Source organism: Zonotrichia leucophrys, chromosome 3 (genome assembly GCF_028769735.1).
Source record: "Zonotrichia leucophrys gambelii isolate GWCS_2022_RI chromosome 3, RI_Zleu_2.0, whole genome shotgun sequence".
Taxonomy (NCBI): domain Eukaryota; kingdom Metazoa; phylum Chordata; class Aves; order Passeriformes; family Passerellidae; genus Zonotrichia; species Zonotrichia leucophrys.
The window spans coordinates 13,091,778-13,111,502 of NC_088172.1; the positions used below are offsets into that span (position 1 = coordinate 13,091,778).

General features: G+C 37.6%; 1 protein-coding gene across 6 annotated transcripts in view; it reads left to right on the forward strand.

Moving 5' to 3' along the window:
• The window catches only part of MYO6 (myosin VI), a 100,335-nt gene that overhangs the window by 25,116 nt on the left and 55,494 nt on the right, over nucleotides 1-19,725 (forward strand). For all 6 annotated transcript variants that reach the window (XR_010439498.1, XR_010439499.1, XR_010439500.1 and 3 more), the window contains exons 2-6: nucleotides 4,638-4,776; nucleotides 10,801-10,870; nucleotides 15,478-15,551; nucleotides 17,567-17,696; nucleotides 18,698-18,803. Coding sequence is in view for 3 of the 6 variants with exons in the window: in XM_064707425.1 (XP_064563495.1) it covers nucleotides 4,660-4,776; nucleotides 10,801-10,870; nucleotides 15,478-15,551; nucleotides 17,567-17,696; nucleotides 18,698-18,803 (497 nt within the window). In the remaining 3 variants the exon portion in view is untranslated. The remainder of the gene's footprint in view (nucleotides 1-4,637; nucleotides 4,777-10,800; nucleotides 10,871-15,477; nucleotides 15,552-17,566; nucleotides 17,697-18,697; nucleotides 18,804-19,725) is intronic.

A 19,725-nucleotide genomic window follows, 5' to 3' on the forward strand; every position in this document is an offset into this window, starting at 1 on the left:
TGCAAATACGCAAAGAAGAAAATAAGCATGCTATGAGAATAATTTCATCAGCTGTTGTGCTCATGTTGTCCCAAGCAGTCAGAGCAGGTAGCTTTAAAACAAATTTTTATCTAGTAATTCTCAGATGTGGACCTCAGATACTCTGTTTTACATACATCCATCTGCAAAAGGTTGTGACAATTAACAAGTTGGGGTTAAGATTTTCAAATCAAGTTGGTTTTGGAGGTACTTCTGTGCTGTGCTGTATTGCAGTCTATTTCTTCTTTTCCAGTTTGGCAGAAGTCCCTGCCTCACTGAGTTACTTTACTGATGTTATTTTAGGTATGAAAAAGCTGCAGTGTGACATGAATAAACTAGAATGTATTAAAGCAGAGTTTTGTAGTAAATTGGAAAACTAAAGAACAAAAATGGTATAGGTTTAATACTCAGTTAAACAATGGAGCTATAACTGTATTGTAATTAGCTCAAATAAAAATAAATCTCTACTATAGCTGCAGTTCATTTGAAATACTGTGTCACCTGCAGTAGAATGTTGCATACTGCCTGAGCTTTGATTTGGAGAACTTTCAGTTGAGCAGTAAACTAGGGGTGCATAAGTAATTTGTCTGACAGGTACCACTCTGGATGAATGTTTTTCTCTGTCTAGTCTCTTCTGTATGTTTATAGAACCTTTCTCAGAGCAGTCTCATGTGCCTGCTGTAATCAGCAGAATTTTGGGCAGCTCTTAAGCACACAAGTGCAAGGTGGTTTTAATATTAAAACAACATTGCTTTACAATGATAATTTACTACTATACCTATTCTAATTAGTTTATTTTCCTTGGACTTAGCCATTTTAGTGAGTTACTGTTGGTTATTTAATGAAGTCTAATTTTTCATTTGTTTTAATTAGTTAATTGAGCAATCAGTACAGTGCCTTGGTATAGCAGACTGTTCATAGGATTGTAAGTAGGATCAGATCATGCAAATGCCTGCCTCTGGGCTCTGGCAACAGGTTTAAAATTGCATTAGTATATTTTGTCTTTGTAGAATTCTTTCACCAGATGGTAGCGTTTGATTTCTATTTAAATAGTCTGCAACAGCCAAATGTAGTTGTACTACATTATCTTAAAGTCAATACTACTTAGGTAAACATAAGTGGGAGGAGCATAGTGTGTTAACTTTCAACTGAGGAATTCTTAGTTGTTTCCTATACACAATGTGTTATGTAGATAATTTTTTTTTGAGAAAAAAAGTCATTAAGCATTCTCCAAAAGGGGGAATAATAGTGCAGAAAAAAAGTTACAGAAATATTGGTGGGTGTTTTTCTCTGAATCTGGGCAGTGATTTGTCTTGCAAGTTGTTTGAACACTAGATCTAATGTTGAGCCAGTGCTGAATATGTTAAGTATTCTTATTGATAATTAAGGAAAGGTCTATTATTACGTACCAATTATAAATAAATAAAATCTGACATTTGAAGGAATAGCTATTAAGTTTACCAGCTTCAGGCAAAGGCTTATTTTATATTGCGATCCCTCTTGTGCTCAACAGAGAGAAAAACTCCAATACTCCTGAGGTCTTTCTATGTAGAAAGAGAAAAGGGCAGCTGGCTTCCACTTCTAAGCATAACCTTTGCAAATTCGTTTTGGAGATGTCTTAATTGTGGAGACCAAAATGATCCAGTAACTTAAAATCAATTAATGTATGTGAAGTGCATATACACAAATACAAATGTGGATGATAACTTATTTCGTCTCCTTTTTTGGAAGTATTGAACAGGTTACTCCTTGTGCTTCATGGTGTTGCTATCAAATTTGTTGCCTTAGAGCTTTTAGCCTGGGCATGACTCTCTTTGCTTTTACTGTTTTCAGAAATGGTGTGCTGTTGTAGCAGTGTGATGAACTGCATGTAGATTGGATTTAGATGGATGCATATCGGGACAAAAGCTGTTCCCACTGGTAGTTCCTGTTCATATAAAATGCTGGTCTGTAAACTGGCTGTTCAAGAGCTTGTTCAGGACTAGGCTGCCTGCACCTGTCTCAAGGCAATGGCACAATACATCAGATGGGGGTGTAAATAATAGAGCAGGTAATACCTGGTAAGTTTTGATATCCAATTTCAGTGTGCTCCTTGCCGGAGTCCCAGCTGACAGAGATGAAATGGTGCTAAACCCAAAATGTTACAACTGGTTTTATGTCACTTCTCAGCCAGAAGACTGTATTTATTAAAATTAATTGTCCCATTAATAACTGACTCACTTGTATTTAGATTCCTTTCATCCAATGGCATTTTAGATGCTTGCAAAGCCTCAGGTACTTTTCTTAAATTTGCACTTCCTGGTGGTGGCTGAATTCAGCCACTGCTTGGTCCTTCAAGAGGATTTTTTCAGCTTGTGACACTCCTCTGTCATAATTTATTAATGAAGTATGTAGTTGCCTTTAAGAATATGTAAGAATGCAAAAAGCCCTGTCAGTGAACAAAGCAGAAGCATCTGGATGTGAACTGGAGAGGTTGGATTCCTACTTCTGCTGAAGTTTTGGCAGTAATTTTAGGGTTTGTTTCTCGTGCAACATGGTTATGTCCAAAGCCCTGACCATGGTACTTGGGGTGTAAAAGACAGCCTTGTTTTTAGTGGTTGTGTGACATATCGTTTAACTACTATTTTGAACTAGCATTTTAAAAGCAAATGATAGGTTTGTGAAGAAATGAAGGCTTGGTTATATCCAGAAATAAACTCAGCTGTTTAGCAACTATGCCCACAATGGCAGTTGAATCTAGAGGTCAGGTCTGGATGGAAAGAAATTCCTTTTTCAGTATCATAAAATAAAGAAAAAATGGCCAGTTGTGAGTGAAGACAGATGTTGTTTACAGGATTTATCGTATAGTGATAGATGAAGATGCTGTTTTGTAGAGTTCATGGGCTGTGGCGAAAGGGTGGAAGTATACAGGAGAAAGTGGGATACTGGAGGTTTTAGAACATAACTTTCTGTGTGTAGTTAAAAGAACTTACTGTGTTTTGTACATGGGAGAATAGTAAATCACAAGTTTTCATCAATATTTCACAATAAAGTTGCCAAGGAATAATACAGCTTGCTGTTAACCAAGACCAGCAGCATTCTCAAAGAGATCACAGCCAGCCTTTTCCTTCCCTTCCAACTTTTCTGACCTGTCCTTGGAGGCAGTAAAAAGCAGGTTATGTGCAGCATGTGGTGGCATATCCTCTGAGGTGCAATGTCCTTTTCTGCTTGTAGTTGTACAGCTTTCTGGCCAGCCAATCACTCTTTTCCTTGCTGCTGCTCATGGCAAAGGGATCGGTAGCCTTCACTGTTCATGAGAAATTTTGGATCTTCTTTTTCCTTCAGATATGGGAAAGAAAAATGTGGGACACTCTCCCAGGCTTTCCCTAGACTTCTGGAGTTCATTGCCAGTGTTTTCTTTGCTGCTTGGCAGGCTCATTTCTTTCATGCTGAGAGAGGCAAGTTACACCTTGGTGGTATGAGATTACTTTTTACAAATTTTGGAATCACTAAAACATGTCAGTTTAGTAGGTGAATGAGTTTTAGAGAGGAGTAAGGAACAGCAAGGAGAAGTGAGCCTTTTAAGCTGAGTGGACTCTATTCTTATGAGGGTAAGGACTATAAAGTAGGTTTAAAAGAAACCAAAACCAAGCCAACAAAAAACCCCCCAAAACAACCAAACACTAAAAAAGGGACCAATTCAGCATATTTAAAATGGCACCATTAACCATTCAGAGAGTGCCAACCTTGGCAATTTTCCTGGTTAGCTCAGTGAGTATTGCATGCAATCAAGTACTCCCTTTTATTTGGGAGCTTATTTAGCTGTATAACTTGAGGAGCATAAAGTTTGAATATCTTAGCCTTTGCATCTTTTTCACTTGCAGATAAAAATTATTTTTAAAACAATTTTCATATAATTTTTAATAGAAAATAAGATTACTTAAGAGAAAGACCTGTAATGTTATAGAATCACGAGGATCAGCCCTTAAAAGACTTACAGGATGATAAATCAATTGAGACCAAATATATTTGTGGGTTATTTGAAAGCCATATGTTCAGCCACACAAAAAGAGTGAACACATTCATTTGTCTCAAATGCCAAGAGACTGGATTTCTGCTCACATGCCTCAACGTGTGCTGTTGCAAAAATACAAATATTTGCACACCAGCTCAAATACAGACAACTAGCCGTTAGTCATATGCCCCACTGCATGCACATACATATATATATGTGTGTGTGTCTTTACATATGTATCCATATATGTGTATATACACACACTCCTAGTATAGTCTTGGCTTTGAATCTATCTTGCACTTCTACTTGGATCATGAGATAGACTCCCTTCTTGATTCACAAGTTAGGGAAGCTGGATAAAGAGCTTCAGGGAGCAGGGTGTGGATCCTATGAAAAATGATTCTGGTCTTCAGTCTTGTCCATGCTGAAGTCCAAGGGGTGTCCTCTGTAGGCGAAGCATTGCGAGTTGGATAAAGGCTGGCTCCAGTCTGCAGGGGCTGTCTCCTTTCATACTGAATAATAGATGTAAACATAATAAACTAAAGTCTGTGTCATAAATCCTGTTGGTTTATTCAATTTGTATACAAAGTGTTTTGATTAATTTTAGTTTTATATTTTCTTACAGGAAATACTGGATAGATCCCACAATGGAAGACGGGAAGCCCGTTTGGGCTCCACACCCAACTGATGGGTTTCAGATGGGGATGATTGTGGACATTGGCCCTGACAATTTAACTATTGAACCTTTGAATCAGAAAGGCAAGGTAAGTGTGTCACAAACAAAGGAACAGAGAAAAAATATACAAAGAAACCACCTTACCTGTAGGCCACGTCTTTGCCCCTATCTTCAACTGCACACAGCCTGAAGGAGTGAAAAATCAGCTTTCTGTTCTAAGTTTGGCTAAGGATCTTTGTTCAGCTTTAGCTTGTATTGCAATGGACCCCTCACACTGACAAGAAGCACATATTTGTCAGTTATCTGCACATGCATTGAGTATGTGCTCGTGAAAGAGAGGAGACTTGAATCTCTGTAGCCATTTGATTCAGTACTGTATGCTTTATTTTTCTCAATTAGACACTGATGAAGAGCCTGCTGTTAAGATTAGCTTCTCTCTTTTTCTTTACATGCATGGGAAGGGTCCTACAGGGATGTGCTGGGCCCTGGCTAAGATTAGACACCATTAGACTGATGAAGACTGAGAGATGAATCCTCTTAACTCAAGTGCCTTGAGAAGTAATATGATAAAAAAAAGGTTCTGTGGAATTGCTACATCAAATTAAAGTCAAATAAATGTAACTTTTAAAATGAAGACCTAATTCATCCTAATTAGTGTGTTCCAATGGCTTGATTTATCATGACATCTTTCAGACTCATTATGTCGTAACTAAACGTCAGTTTTTGCAGGAAGCACCTTCAAGCTATCAATTATCCTAATTCAAATGGTCAGATTCCTGGGTTGTACTAGCTAGAATAAGATTAGCATTGCCTTAAAAGTTGTGGTTTCAATCTTTTTGAATATATTTTTTGTGCCCTTTCTAATAGTTTCGGTTTTTCTTGTGTTCAAGGATGTAAAAAAGACAACAATGTGTTTTGTTGTCTTTTTTTTATGTTAGCAGTAGGAGAGAATGCCTTGTCACAGGTCAAAAGGTTATGCAGCAGTCCTTCCTTTTGGGGGAATGTTTATAGGCTTTCTTTTTTGTGCATCTTGGGCAGGAAGTTGATTTTGCCTTCCTTAGAAATACAAAGTAAGTGTAACAACTGATTTTTGAGTGAGAGAGATAAAGTGTATAGGTTTAGTAGTAGCAGTAGTATTCATTTGTCAGTTTGAGGAGGAGCAAGATTATTCAGACAAGGATATTAAATATTCCAGATCTATGACTAATATGAAAATGACTTAAATAAATTTCACCCCCACTGCTGTTTCTGCTTATATTCCCCAATGGTCCTGATGCCATAAAGAGCAAAAGCCTTTACTCTGAGACAGAAGCAATAATAATGATATTTCTGAGTGACTATTTATTTCTAATATATGCCCCTTTCAGGGACTATAAATAATTAAAAAAAAACACAACAAAAACCAAAAAATGATCCTAAAATACAAATAGTTTGTTTCATGGTTTTCTCAACAACAAAAAAAATCTCATTTGTCTAGGGAGTTTTTTATTCTGCTGTTGGCTGTTTTGAATTAAAAGCAGATCAATTAAGAGCCTAATGTTCATTCAGCTAAGGGAACAAACACTTCACAGTCTATATAGAGATTATGGTCCCGTATTTTAAACTATCAAACTTAATTGATTAACCATATATTAATAAAGGTGGACTAAAAGGTTTTCTTGGTTACCTTCTCAGTCTTTTCAAGGTGTCATTGGTTTCTTTTTCAAGAACTATTTCTCCTTGCTTTTTGGCTTATTAAGACGACTCTGTCCTTCTGCACTCAGACCATTCATTTGAAGTAGTCAGCATTAATACTCATTATCACTTTTATTTTGTTTTCTTAAAAGGGTAGTTCAGAAGTGCTCTTCAGCAAGAATGCCTGATCCAGCAGCTCTGGAGTTGCCCATGATAATTACAGGGAGGAGAGGAGTAACCTGATCTTGTAAACATATCCCGGCAGTGTAACTTATTATTATTTTTTAATCTGGGTCATTACCATGTCATATGTATTCTCTGTAGGCACTGGTAGCTTGCCAGAGGTCACAGTCTGAAAAGGAAATGTGTATGCATGTGTTTGATTATTGCCTTTTATGACAGTGTTGTCAATAGCTGCAGTAGATGCTGCAAGGCAGCAGTTTCACTGTATCTTAAACCCCTCCCTCCCATGCCCATCCGTGGCCAGCTCTGGCACTGCAGAGTGGCACCTCCCAGCTCCGAGCTGTGCGTGACACCCCAAACCAGGTCAGAGAACAGATCCAACTGGAAGAAGTGGAAAGTTTTCAGGATGGCAGAAAGCAGTGGAAGGGGGGCAGAGGAGCTGAGGCCATTGTGGTGGCAGGTTGCTTCACATTTCATTATTAAACCAAGTTACCCAGTCCAGGCTCTGCGAAGGTCCAACACACCAGTTCACTTAAACCCCAGCAGCAGCAGTTTTGGGCACCACAGCCCATCCCCAAGTGTTTACAGCTCTGTGCAGAACTGTGTGTCTAAGGGAGCTGGGGATCTGAGTCACTCAGCCTGCCCTGCGTGTACAGTACGGTGAGCCACAGAGGATGCGTGTTACATGATGGGAACCTTTTCCCAAAAAGTAGATCATTGGCTTGTAAGGTTTATAAATGCCAGGACTGGAAAATAAATACCAGGAAAAAACAGCCGGAGAAACTGGAGAGGCTTTGGTAATGAGCATGGTCGCACTTAGAGCTGGAGTCCTGCCCTGAGAGCAGGCTCCAAACTGGATTGGTTGTACCAGAGCTGGCAGTCCTGGCCCATGGCCCACCAGCAGTCACCTGCTAGTGGTACAAGGAAGCAGGCAGGTAGAGAGGGAATCAGCTGTTAAATTCAGCTAGTATTGTGCTTTCATTTCTCCTTAAAGTGTTATTTTCTGAATGTACTGGGATTCGTAATCTTGGATCCTGTTGCATATATATCTTCTTTTTCTTTGAGGTTAAAACAAGGAGAAGGCAGATGACAGTGAAATTGCTAAACAGGGGATTTACTCTTTTCTTGGAGGTAGCAAATGTAAATAAAGTGATTAGGAAGAGATGCACTGGAAGGGCTTGCACCTTGAGGTACCATTCTGGGCACCATGGGGCCCAGAGGAGTAGGGGGCAGGCACTTCTTAGAACATCAGCAGTCATGAGTTTCTGGCAGTCACTGGGAGGGTGTGAGGTGCTACAGGCACTCGCTGACACCCCTCCTGCCATAACTGAGAGACACCTTATGGCTCTGTGCCACTTCTAAAGGGTCATGGAAGGCTTTATGGGCCACCTGCTCTGGTATGCTGTGAATAACCAGAAAGGTATTTTTCCCAGCTAAGTATAAAAGAGTAAATGTACTTTGAAAGTAAGGATCAGAATGTTCAAAGTTCAGTGCTTCAAGCTAAGGTGGTTTTGTTTGTTCTTTTTTTTTTTTTTTAACAGTGAGCACAACTTGCTTGCACAAGTGAGACATGCTCTTGTCTGTCTTACACATGGTTTGTTCTGCTGTAGGTTGACTTGTGAAATACAGCTGAGAGTAGGGATGTCTCCTGTCTGTATCTGGAAGGTATAAAGGAAGGCATGGTTACACGTATTGGATTACATGGTAGAAAGAAGATCCTGCTTGAATGGAAAGATATCTTTTTTCACTCATCTAGTTTCTGGGAGAATAGTTAAGATTGCCATTGGATTTCAAGGGTTGCTTCATTACAAAGACGACAAAAAAAACCCTTTCAGAATGCCCTAAACCTTGTTTTGCTTCCTAAGACCATTTTATTGTCTCATAAGATTAATATACTCTCCACTCCTTTAGAACAAACTTGTCCTAAGTTATGATTAATGCAGAAGTCTTCCCTCAAGTATCTGAAGGGTTTTTTTCCTTAAAATAATTGTTTAAAAAAATTTAAAAATAGTAAAATATAGTAAAGAATTTCTTTGGATATTTTCTTATTGACAGATTAGATTATTAGCTTATTTTCTTTTTAAAATACTAGATTTTAATACTTGGAGCTGTGCATATCTAGCTATCATACTTATCTACATGACAAGTACCTTACTTTACATAAAGTATTCCAAATGTGATGTACGGCAGTGAAATTGTATTTTTAACATGTTGAAACTGTACCTATGTTCTTATCTAAAAAAGCCCAGCGGAAAAGCATTAACTTTCAGATAGGAGATAAGACAGCATGAATTCTCTGAATTGTTTTTTTTTGGGGGGGGGAGGGGTTTGTTTGGCTTTTTTCCTTTAAATTTATCTTGACTCAGAAGGCTTAGTGGTGAGGACATTGAAAAAGCCATTCCTCTTCTGGGTTAGCTCTAGCATGACTGACTTTAGCTCCAGAAATGTTAAAGTATCAGAAGTTTATGAAGTGTCTCACAGAATAGCTGGGAATCATGTTTATTCTCTCCTGTCTTTGTTAGTGATTAATGGGTTTACACATCAGCAGACAACAAGTGAAGGTACATTTTTGTGAAGCTCATAATATTAATTTTAAACTTTCCCAGAGGGAACTGAACATGTAGGGAAGTGTTGTATTCCAGTACATCTTTACCAAACAAGATCTACCTTCAGTGTTGACAAACTTGTAGAGAAAATGATGATGATGATATGTAGTTACAGTAATACTGTGAGAGGGAGGAAAGGGTGTGGTGAATCTCTGCCCTGCTAAAACTCTGAATATCAGCAGACATCTTTCTGAGGTAGGTAAAGACATTGAAGGCTTCCATGGCCCTCACAAACTCCGATAAAGAATATTTTGGAGGAAGTTGGTGTGATGGATGTTCAGATGTTTCGTCGTTATCGAGCAGCCTTGTTTCTCTTAGGAAAACATCTTGTACATATTTTTTTGCATTAGATCCTGATAAGGGGATGACAAAATGTATTTCATTATGGCTACAAATTGCATACTTTATGATAACTTGGTAGGGAAGGGATACTGTAGATTTCATGCTTTCCGTCTGGCAGCAATTAGTTCTGCTCTGAGACATTTTTAACTATTCCCACTTCAAAGAGAGTTGCAATTTGTGGCTGTTAATGATGGTGTAAGCCCCAGGACCTCTCAGACTGTCGTGCCCAAGAAAATATGAAACAAGTTGCTGTCTTTCTCCTAAGTTTCCCTGTGAGATGTTTCTCATGGGACTACCTCGCTGAGTACAATGTTAAACCAGCAAACATGTTTGTTTATTAAGTTCATTCTTTAGATCCAGTTGGTTGCCTTTTCAGATATTAGACCAGACTTCTTGTCTCCATTTCCATGGGGAAAAGGAGCCTGTGCCTGCAGTGGCATGGCGGCTGTCATGTTTAATTGGTACAACAGGGGTTTTGTTCATTCATCACTGGCTCAAACGAGCTGTTACTACAGTAAACAAAAAAAAAAAAATAGAATTAAAAATCTCCTTTGTACAATAGGTATTTTTGTGCAGATGCTGTAATGCATGCTTGCTTGGATGTTTTTCCTTCCTTTTTACAGCAATATAAATTATGATTTCTGGAGATGAAAAAAAGAAACAAAGATGCTTTTGTTATGAATTTTTCCAGTTGGATGTGAACACTTGATAAATGGTTGTTTTGTATAACTGGAATACAAGGGTTGAAGGAAGGTCTTGTTTTATTGATTTATTGAAGAAAAAGACCAAAAAACCAATAACCAAAGCTACAGTATTTGGTGATACAGAGGATGTTATGTATTGAACATTAATATTTTAAGTAGGGATATTTTAAAACAGACTATCATAACAACATCACAATCCTTTGACTGAACTAATGATTTGCATTTTATTCTTTCTTCCTTGCAAAACTGAGGAAATTGTGTGTAATTTATAATGCTGTTACCTTTGCATTACTTTTTTAGTCTTATTTTTGGTATTGCACAGTATGACATGCAATTTTCCACCTGAGAATCAAATATTATTGCACTAAAATATATATTACAGTGAATTCATTTTTATAATGTAGTGTAGTAATATAAATGCAGCACTTTTTGTCTGCATCTAGTAACTCAGTAAAATTTCCAATTCGGAAGTATAAAGCTGGTGACTTCATTTGAAATCATGCATAATTACAGTGCACTCACTTGTATGATTGCATGAGATGTCTTTGAACTATATTTCTATTTTATGGAATTCTGACAATGTTAATGTTTCTTATCTAACAGACTTTCCAGGCTGCTATCAACCAAGTGTTTCCTGCAGAGGAGGACAGCAAAAAGGATGTGGAAGATAACTGTAAGTTATGAATTTAAATACATTTTGCATTTCAAAAACATATATACAATGAAATTAATATTGTTTCCTTACAAGCTTCCACTTTCTTCCTGGTTATCTTTGTTTGAATTTATGTATGACCTTTGCTAGTCCTTTAAACTTCTCAAAGGAAGCCCATTTAAAATATAATTTATTGTGGTTTGTAGTTTTCATATGAACGCTTTAGAGGAATGGACAGTTGCCTAATTCCCATATAGAACTGTTGCTTAACTTCAGAAATATTCCGTTCAGCATTATGGATGTAACTATACTTTTTGTATGTGACAAAAGACTCAGTGTCTTTATCAGCACCTGTATTTGTATAGCATTTTCCTGCATTTAAGGAATTTGTCAGATAGCATTCCTGTGGAAGTAGAGGTAATGGAATATAAGTTTTAAGATTACCTTCCCAAAACTGGGAATGGGAATCTAGATCTATCAGGACCACTAAAAAGGATAGACTTGAATTGGATATAGGAATGCTGGTGGAGAAGGAGTTTTGAGGTGAGCTTGTGTAATAAATGTCACTGTTGATCTGCAGGACTTTTGTTTTATTGAGTATTTTGTAGTTAGGTGGATGGAAACCATTGTCAAATCTGGGGAGAGGGGACAGAATACTGGGAAAGGTGAGTGAGTGCTATGATCAGCTTTTAGACAACTGTTAAATATTTTGCTGTTGCTGCACTCTCAGAGCAATCACATCTTGAATACGGATGAAGGCAAGTCTTTTCAGCATTTCCTGTAGTGTTTACTGCTTGGTGAAAATACTGAAGACTTTGTAAATAGTGGGCAAAAATACCTTCTATTGTTCTTAGTTTAAAATAAAGGCTAGGGGTCTGGTCTAGGTGATGTAACTTCAGTTCCTGTCCTGTAATAGGGTTTAGTATTTGCATCCCATGACAGGAAATGCAGCTGTTACAGCTTCTCCATGAGAAACAAAAAAATGAGATCTGTCTCTTATGCTCTGACTTAGATGGTGCAGTGTGGTTAGAATCAAGCAGGTAGCCTTGCTTCCAGCTGCTTATATTTTTGCAACAAGGATGTGGGTTCAAACTTTTCAAAGCTGTTATCTGTATTCTCTGTACATGGTGATTGTCAGGGAAATGCACTTAATCTGTGCATCTGTCCCAATGATTTTACTGAGATGTCCTGACGCTCTATGTCCTGGTCAGGGAATTGAAACGAGATTATGGAAATAATTTAAGATTTCAACAGAATACTATTCAACTAAGTTAGTCAAAGAAATTATCTTCTTTGGCTTTGTGACAAGATAAAACTTAAAAATCCTTTGTTCAATAATCCCTTCTGTATCAAACATTATTTTAACTTTCCAGTATACTCTAACTTGCTGCTCAGAAGTTGCAGTTCATTTGCAGGATGTGTGAATCCCAAATTCAATTTCCTTCTCTGTCAGAGAGTATTTGCGTTCGCTATCATCGATTTCTAGGAAAAACAACTATACTGAGTGCTTATAAAACTGTTCTAAAAAATCATGAAAGGTGAGTAAAAGGACAGGGTATTGGATAAGACTGTTAAAAAAACCCCAGTTCTACAGATGCAGAGCCTTGCAATTGCTTCATAAAATAATTTTCTATAGAAACCCTACTTTGTGGTATGGGCAGGAGAGCCACTGTGAGTAAATTTGACATTGACATTTCCTAGTTTTTAGTGCTTCGCTTCACTTATGTGAACTATGTGTGTGTGTAAGTAAATATATGGGGAACTAAATGCACATGTATACACTGGTTATATTTAGACACGAGCCATATGAATATTCAAAATTCTCTCCCTCCGGTGACTTCCTTTGCCTTTGGATATGGATGCCCCTTCCAAAGGATTTATTCTAAAGAAGATGCATTTTGAATTTGCTGGCATAAGCCGTAGTTTGCGTGTCTTGAGGTGGTGGCATTCCCTTGAGGAGCATGCTCCTATTGCAACTGAGTCTGCAGGTACAGCTGCTTTAATTGCGATGAGGGCACTGGGGACACAATGAAATCTGTGAGATAAGCAACCTAATAAAAAGTTGATGATTAACTGCTTCCTTTAAAATTCTGCAGACTCAGAGAGGTTCCTACAAAGATATGGTCAAGGATGTTGATAGACAATTACTATGTAATAATTTCTCATCTCAATACTGAGGATCCAAATGACTTCAAGTTTGCTAATTTTTTACCATGCTGTCCCCTCCCAGGCACATAGAGGGGCAGAAGGAGACTTGAACTTTCATTAGAGCAAGCAGGAGTTTCTGTTTCTGGCCCATTTCCTTTTAATGTCTCTTTCTCTTGGGATAACCTCAATAAAAGAGGTGAAGGCAGACCTGCAATTTGTGGTCGCAGTGCCATTTTCTCAGGCGTGTGAGCTGAGAATGCGCGGGGAGGGGAGGACGAGTCCGGCTGTGCAGCACCGGGTGTTTGTGCTCGGCTGCTGCAGCTCCCGGTGACTGTGGGCTTGTGGGGGAATGTGTGTCTGCTGTGCTGGCAGAGGAGGAGCTGTGGGGATGGGGGCCAGCCTGCTGTTTCATCAAGGAATTGTACACAGCCACGATTTCAAGGCTGTTATGATCCAAAGGGAGAGTTTACCTAGGGTAAAGCTAAAGCATGCCCTGTGTGCTTCTGCCAGTGCAGGAATATCAGTGCAAGGGGTTTTGTGGAGGAAGGTGATTTCTTCTGAACAAACCAGGGTCCTTTGACCTACAAGGTCCTTTGAAAAGTGTAAATGATTCCAGATATTTGAAACAAAGCTGTGTTTAGTCGTGTAATGAAGGGAAGGGCTGTTATTCAGCAGAGCTATGCAAGCCAAAGGGAGGCTGCAACTTGCTGGTGAACCTGACTTTGCTTCAGGCCAGTCTAGTGCAGATAAGGAGGGGACAGAGCCACCTCCACTCCTCGGTCCTATGCAGGAGGAAGGGTAAAATGCAAAACAGAAACACAGATGTTTTTGAGAAGCTCCCATTTTCCTTTGCCAGTTCAGCAGGAGGAGTGTTGAAAGAGATGTTGAGAGCTGCTTACTGAACTTCAGGTATCCTTGGGGGGCTAGGTGGCTGGGCAGGTTGACTTTAGGTCATGCAAACTGGCAGCCCTTTTTGCACATTTATGTAAATAAGTTAGAATACTTTGCTGCTGCAGCCCTTGAGAAAGGGTGTCAGTTCAACATAAAACAACTTTGTTGGTCATTATAGATAAGAGGTGTGTATGTGACACTTGTGTGAGGTTACTTGTGTGAGGTGCAAGCTAGTGGTTACTATTACAGAATCACAGAACCAATTAGGTTGGAAAAGACCTCTGAGATCACTGAGTCCAACCTCTGACCTAACACCACCGTGTCAACTCGACTGTGGCATTAAGTGCCATGTCCAGTCTTCCCTTAAAAAGAAAAGACATTATTGGTCTTATTCCATCCACAGTAGTTGGACGGATAGAAGTTTTTGTACTGTATTACTGTAAGGCTTATCAGTGTGGCAGTCTGTCAGTTGTCACTACACAAAATAGTGTTGTACATTTCACTTGAAGCAGTGAGATAAAAAGTATTGAGCATATTTAAAAATGGAGGCTGTGTAATGAGTAGAGCCCTCATTTGGTTTAGGGAAAATATTTTTAACAGTGTTATAGTGGGAACTGAAAATTACCTCTGTAATTAAGGCTGCTGACACTTTCCAGGGCTTTGTAGCTGAAAACAAGGACCAGCTTTGCCAGAATGTGAACCTGTAAAGTCTGAAGCTTTCTGTGGGTGCAACCATCCTGTAACATTTCAGCAGCTAGAGAATCACAGAATGTTCTGATCTGGAAAGGACCCGCAATACTCATTGAGTCTAGCTTTTAAATTAATATTAGCCCATAGAGGGATCAAACACTGTTCTTAGTAGCACGGTGCTCTAACCAAATGAGCTAATCTCAGGGTCAGGTGTTTTATGTTAAAGAACAAAGGAGAAAGATACAGCTAAGTTTTGATGTGTTAGCATTTTTTTTACCCCTGACAGTTTCTCTGAGGAGGCCTAGTACTCACAAAATTCAGAACTGAAGCAGGGAAGGGTTAGTGCCTGGGATTGTGATGCTGCTGTTGCTGCCTCCAGATCCAGATTAGATGTTTATATTCATCAATTCAAAAATCACCAGAAGCCAGTTGTTACTCCAAATGTCAGTTGGGTGGCATTACCCTGGAGACACTGTGGCTGAGATTGGAGAGGGAAACTGGAAGGAAGGAAGGAAGGAAATAGTCATTGGTGGGGATTTTGGTAGGCAGCAGTTTCTGTGCTTAGAGGCTGGTGTGAAGGCAGATGCACCATGTTAGACAGGCAGGCTGGTTAAAGCAGCTTACACTAAGCAGAGCCTGTATTTGAGGCTTCTGCAGTCCAATTCTTTCTTCAGTGGCTTTCTGTAACTCCAGTTGTACAGTTAAGAGCAGGTTTGTGGTTTTTAAAATGTATATAGAGTCAGTACTCCTGTTCTCAAGACAGTGTGAAGAAATGATAGGGTTAAACTGTAAACAAAGAGAGGGGAAGAAAATTCTCCTTAATTGAAGATTTAGATTTTGTTCTGTACTTAAAGGTAGTCCTGAGCTCTTAATGGTATGTGATTGTTTTTTACTTGCAGGTTCCCTGATGTATTTAAATGAAGCCACTCTCCTTCACAATATCAAAGTTCGGTACAGTAAGGACAGAATTTACGTAAGTATTCTGTGTCATGACAACCAATCTAATAGATATGTCCTTTCAAAAATTCACCATGTGTTTCCACTTCTTTTTTTTTCCTATAACAGAACTGCTAATGTGGAAAGGTCGAGGTTGTAGGCCTTTTTTTTGCTTTTTTTTCCTTATATTATACTTTTAGATCAGAATCCCATCTGATTTTTAGCAGGCAGAGCAGTAGGTTTTTCTCTACATGACTGTTTGTGTGCAACCATAGCACAGCTTTGTATCACAAATGTTCCTACAGGTAACTTATTTCACTGTTAACAAAGATGGTTTTCTTTCTTCATTATTTTTGAACGAAGCAAACAGGTGCCGTCTTTGACACCTCCTAGCTCAGATGTCCATCTTAATCTTTTATATTGCTATCAAATTGCCTAATTGTACTTAATGAATTCTGACTAAATTACATTTTGTCCTTGCCATCTGCCCAGATACTGACAGCTGTGAAACAGAAGATAAGAGTTTTCTTTCTTTCTTATTTTTTTTCCCCTAATAGAAAGCTGGCTAGGGATAATACAAAACAGTTCTACATATTTTAAAGTGTCTGTGTTAAAATAATCAACCTTTCTTTTAGCACATATTATAAAATTAATTTAGTTAAACCCTTTTATATAAAAGTAAAAAGAAAGTATAATTGTTTTCTTCTGTTGCAGTTGATTTACATAGCTTTAAATTTTTTATGGCTCAAGATCAAGCGCCAGCTTTAAAATATAAATAAATAAAAATGGCCATTTGAATGCTGCTCTGGAAAAATAATCCTTAAAGAAACCAAACCAAACAATAAAACCCCCCAAAGAAGCAAAATTCTGAATATGGACTAATCATGGGATAGGATAGTATTTTCATAAAGTAGGATAGTAGTTCATAAAGCCTTTCTTCAGTGTAAACAAGTACTACTAATATGATGTCCACACATGTATTTTCTGAAGGAAAAAAAAAACCAACTTTTTTTTCAGTTTATAATTGAACTACATTTCCCTTGTGAACAGCTTTATGCCTTTTTAAAAATCCTGGTTAACAATATTTATCTTGTTATTAAAAGGAAAGTTAATATTAGTATTTGCAACTCTTGAAGGAAAGTTTTCCTTTGGTGAAATAAGTGCTGAAAAGAGAACTACTTAAGAATCATCATATATTGTGTGATCCAGTCTTCTATTAAAGTATCACACAATAGTTTCCAAATTTTAGTCTTCTAGGGACATTCTCAGTAACAACAAAGCAAATAAGTTATTCAGCTGAAGGTTTACCTCATTTTCTTCAGATCTTTTCCTGCAAATCTGATTTTTAATTTGATTCTGACCCCTCTTCTTTCCTGTATATAACCTGGCAATTATAACTGAGCTTTAAGAGTTTCTTTCAGAAACATTAAAAAAACCCCTCTCTTCAGTCTTCCTTGTCCTATGGAAAGGTAAAAACCAGCCTTTGTCTGAGATTCTTCTCAAAATCCTTCTCTGTAAGAGAACATTTGCATTCTGTATTTCTCTCTGTGGAAGCAGCTATAGCTAATTTTCTTTTGGCTGAATGCTTTTATTGCCTGCCTTGAATGCATTCCCAGGCAGGATCCTGTCAGTCCTTCCTGCTGAGTTGCTTCCATTAGATATTGAAAAGCTATCCTCCTCACTGGAGGACAGTGTGTTATGCTATCCATGAGCTTAGTTCATTCGCTTTTGAGCAGGAGGATTTGGCGTCCTGTCCTTGATCCAGTAATGCAGACAATAGGAAATAATTTAAAAGGAGACTGGGAGAAAGGTCAGATTCAGGACATGCTCCACAGCTCGGTGGTTAGGGAATTTTCCCAGGATAATTTCATAGAAATGCTGAGAAGATAATTAAAGGAACTGTAAAAATATATCCTATCTTGTGTTTGCATTCGCTGGAGAGGATCATAAATGCAATTGTTATATGGAGGCTATAGTCTGTAATAGACAATTGCTGTTAACCACTTGTTTGGATTCTGCCTAGTAATTTGCTGTTCATTATTTTCTTCGCAGACCTATGTAGCCAACATTCTTATTGCAGTGAATCCATACTTTGATATACCTAAGTTTTACTCTTCAGATACTATTAAAAAGTACCAGGGTAAATCGCTGGGAACATTGCCACCACATGTTTTTGCAGTTGGTACGTATTGAGCCTGTATTTGTCTCTTAAAAAACAAACATTCAATACTTCAGAGTTATCTGTAAATTGCAACCTGTAGCAATAATTAACTTATTTTGAATTATTATAAAATAAAAGCACTAATGGCTAAAATTGCAAATCTTCTCATCTTTTTGAAGAACTTGTAAATGAGCAACTGTGACAACTCTATTAGTGTTATTCTGCACTTCCAGTGTTTTAAGTCTAAGCAATTCAAATATAATTTGCTGCCATTAAAAAAACCTAAAAAAGAAATAAAGAAATTCAAATTTTATAAGTGAAAAAGGTGTAATAATGATTGGCACTGTCTTTCAGTGTAGTAATTTTCTTTGCCTTAAATTATGTTCCCAGAGCACATTCACTGTTTCCTTTTATATGCTTGTGTTACAGACAGAAAGTACATTGAAATGTTATTTATGGCTTAAATTTGATTTCAGTCACTTTTGAAAATAAAAAATAATTGGAAACTATAATCAAAGTCTGACATGGTAAAGGCCTTCTCATTGTTTTGTATTTTATTTTGAAATAAAAAATATAATTAGCTGGAGTTTTCGTACCTTTTGCATAATAAGAGAGATTTTTTTCCAAGTTTTCTCAGATGTTACTTGTTGCAAAGTACAACTGAAAGTTTCCCTTTAAAAATATATATAAAATTAACACAGACTACTATTTTGTAAATACATTTCATTAAAAAGATTTAGCTCTAGATTGTTGATTTTGTTTTGTTTAATTCTGGAAAAAGTTGAGTAAGCCTTTGTTTCCAAGACTTTGAGTTCTTACATGTCAGTGTTGGAAGAATTAGAACTGTAGTATAAATTAAAGGAAAACAGAATTTAATAAACTATAATTAATTTAATTGTAAACATTTAGTTTCTATTCCTGAAAATGTTACATTTTAATTTTCTGCATTGTAGCTTAACTTTATCCTTGCAATTCTGCTGAGTATTAATTTTTGTCATGTCAACCATATTCTTCTTTTTAAGCTGATAAAGCATTCCGTGACATGAAAGTGCTTAAGATGAGTCAATCCATCATAGTCTCTGGAGAATCAGGAGCTGGCAAGACAGAAAACACTAAATTTGTTTTGAGGTTTGTATGTGAACCAAAGTTAGTATGTGAATCCCTTGTGTTTATGCATTTGGTTGACATAGAGGCAGAGCAAACTAAGGTCATCAGTGGGTTTAAGGTACAATTCAGTACGATATGTATTAGCTTCTATGTGCACTTTATTACAAGAAATTAAAAGCTGACATAATAATGTGCAGAAATGGCTACATACTCACAGAAACTTTAACTCAGTTGTACTGACATCATGTCGTTATTATGGTTTATGATACAGTCATTTTGGTATTGCACATCTGGTAATGTGGTTGATAAAAAATGTAACTAGACATATTAATTGTATCTTGCAAGACACTGTTGGTTTTGCCTTAAATGTGTGTTTCTGTGTTCCCCCTGAGGTTTTCTTTTTAGTTTGTTTATCTTTTTAACTTTAAAATACTTTACCCAAGTTTATTGAGTAAGACTGAATAGTGGTATTTATTTATTTATTGATGTTCATGTGCGACCAATACTAAATCAAGTGTATTAAATGATATGGAAAGCCGTATTGCTGATATATATCAGCCTTGCTTCCATATCTGCATTATCTTTTAATGGCTTTTTATCACTCTGGAACACTAACTAGAAAGAACTGCTCCTTTAAGTACACCTGTGTCAATAGGTGGCCTGATGATGCAGGGAAGCACAGTGTGGGCAGTGTAAATATGCTCCCTTGCCATGCCTTGGACTTGTTTCCCTCAACAAATATTTAATTCCCTTTTCCCTAAAAGAATGTATTTTCTAGTATTTCTCTACAGTAGAGGTATTATTTTCCACATCCTGTGAAGAATTGTCACAACTGCCTGTCCTTCATACTGCTCTGCACTGGCCCTGGGCAACCTTTCATAAATAGCTGTAAGAATTACTGCAAGGTGCTGGCAATGATTTTTTACAAGGGACACCTGACTCT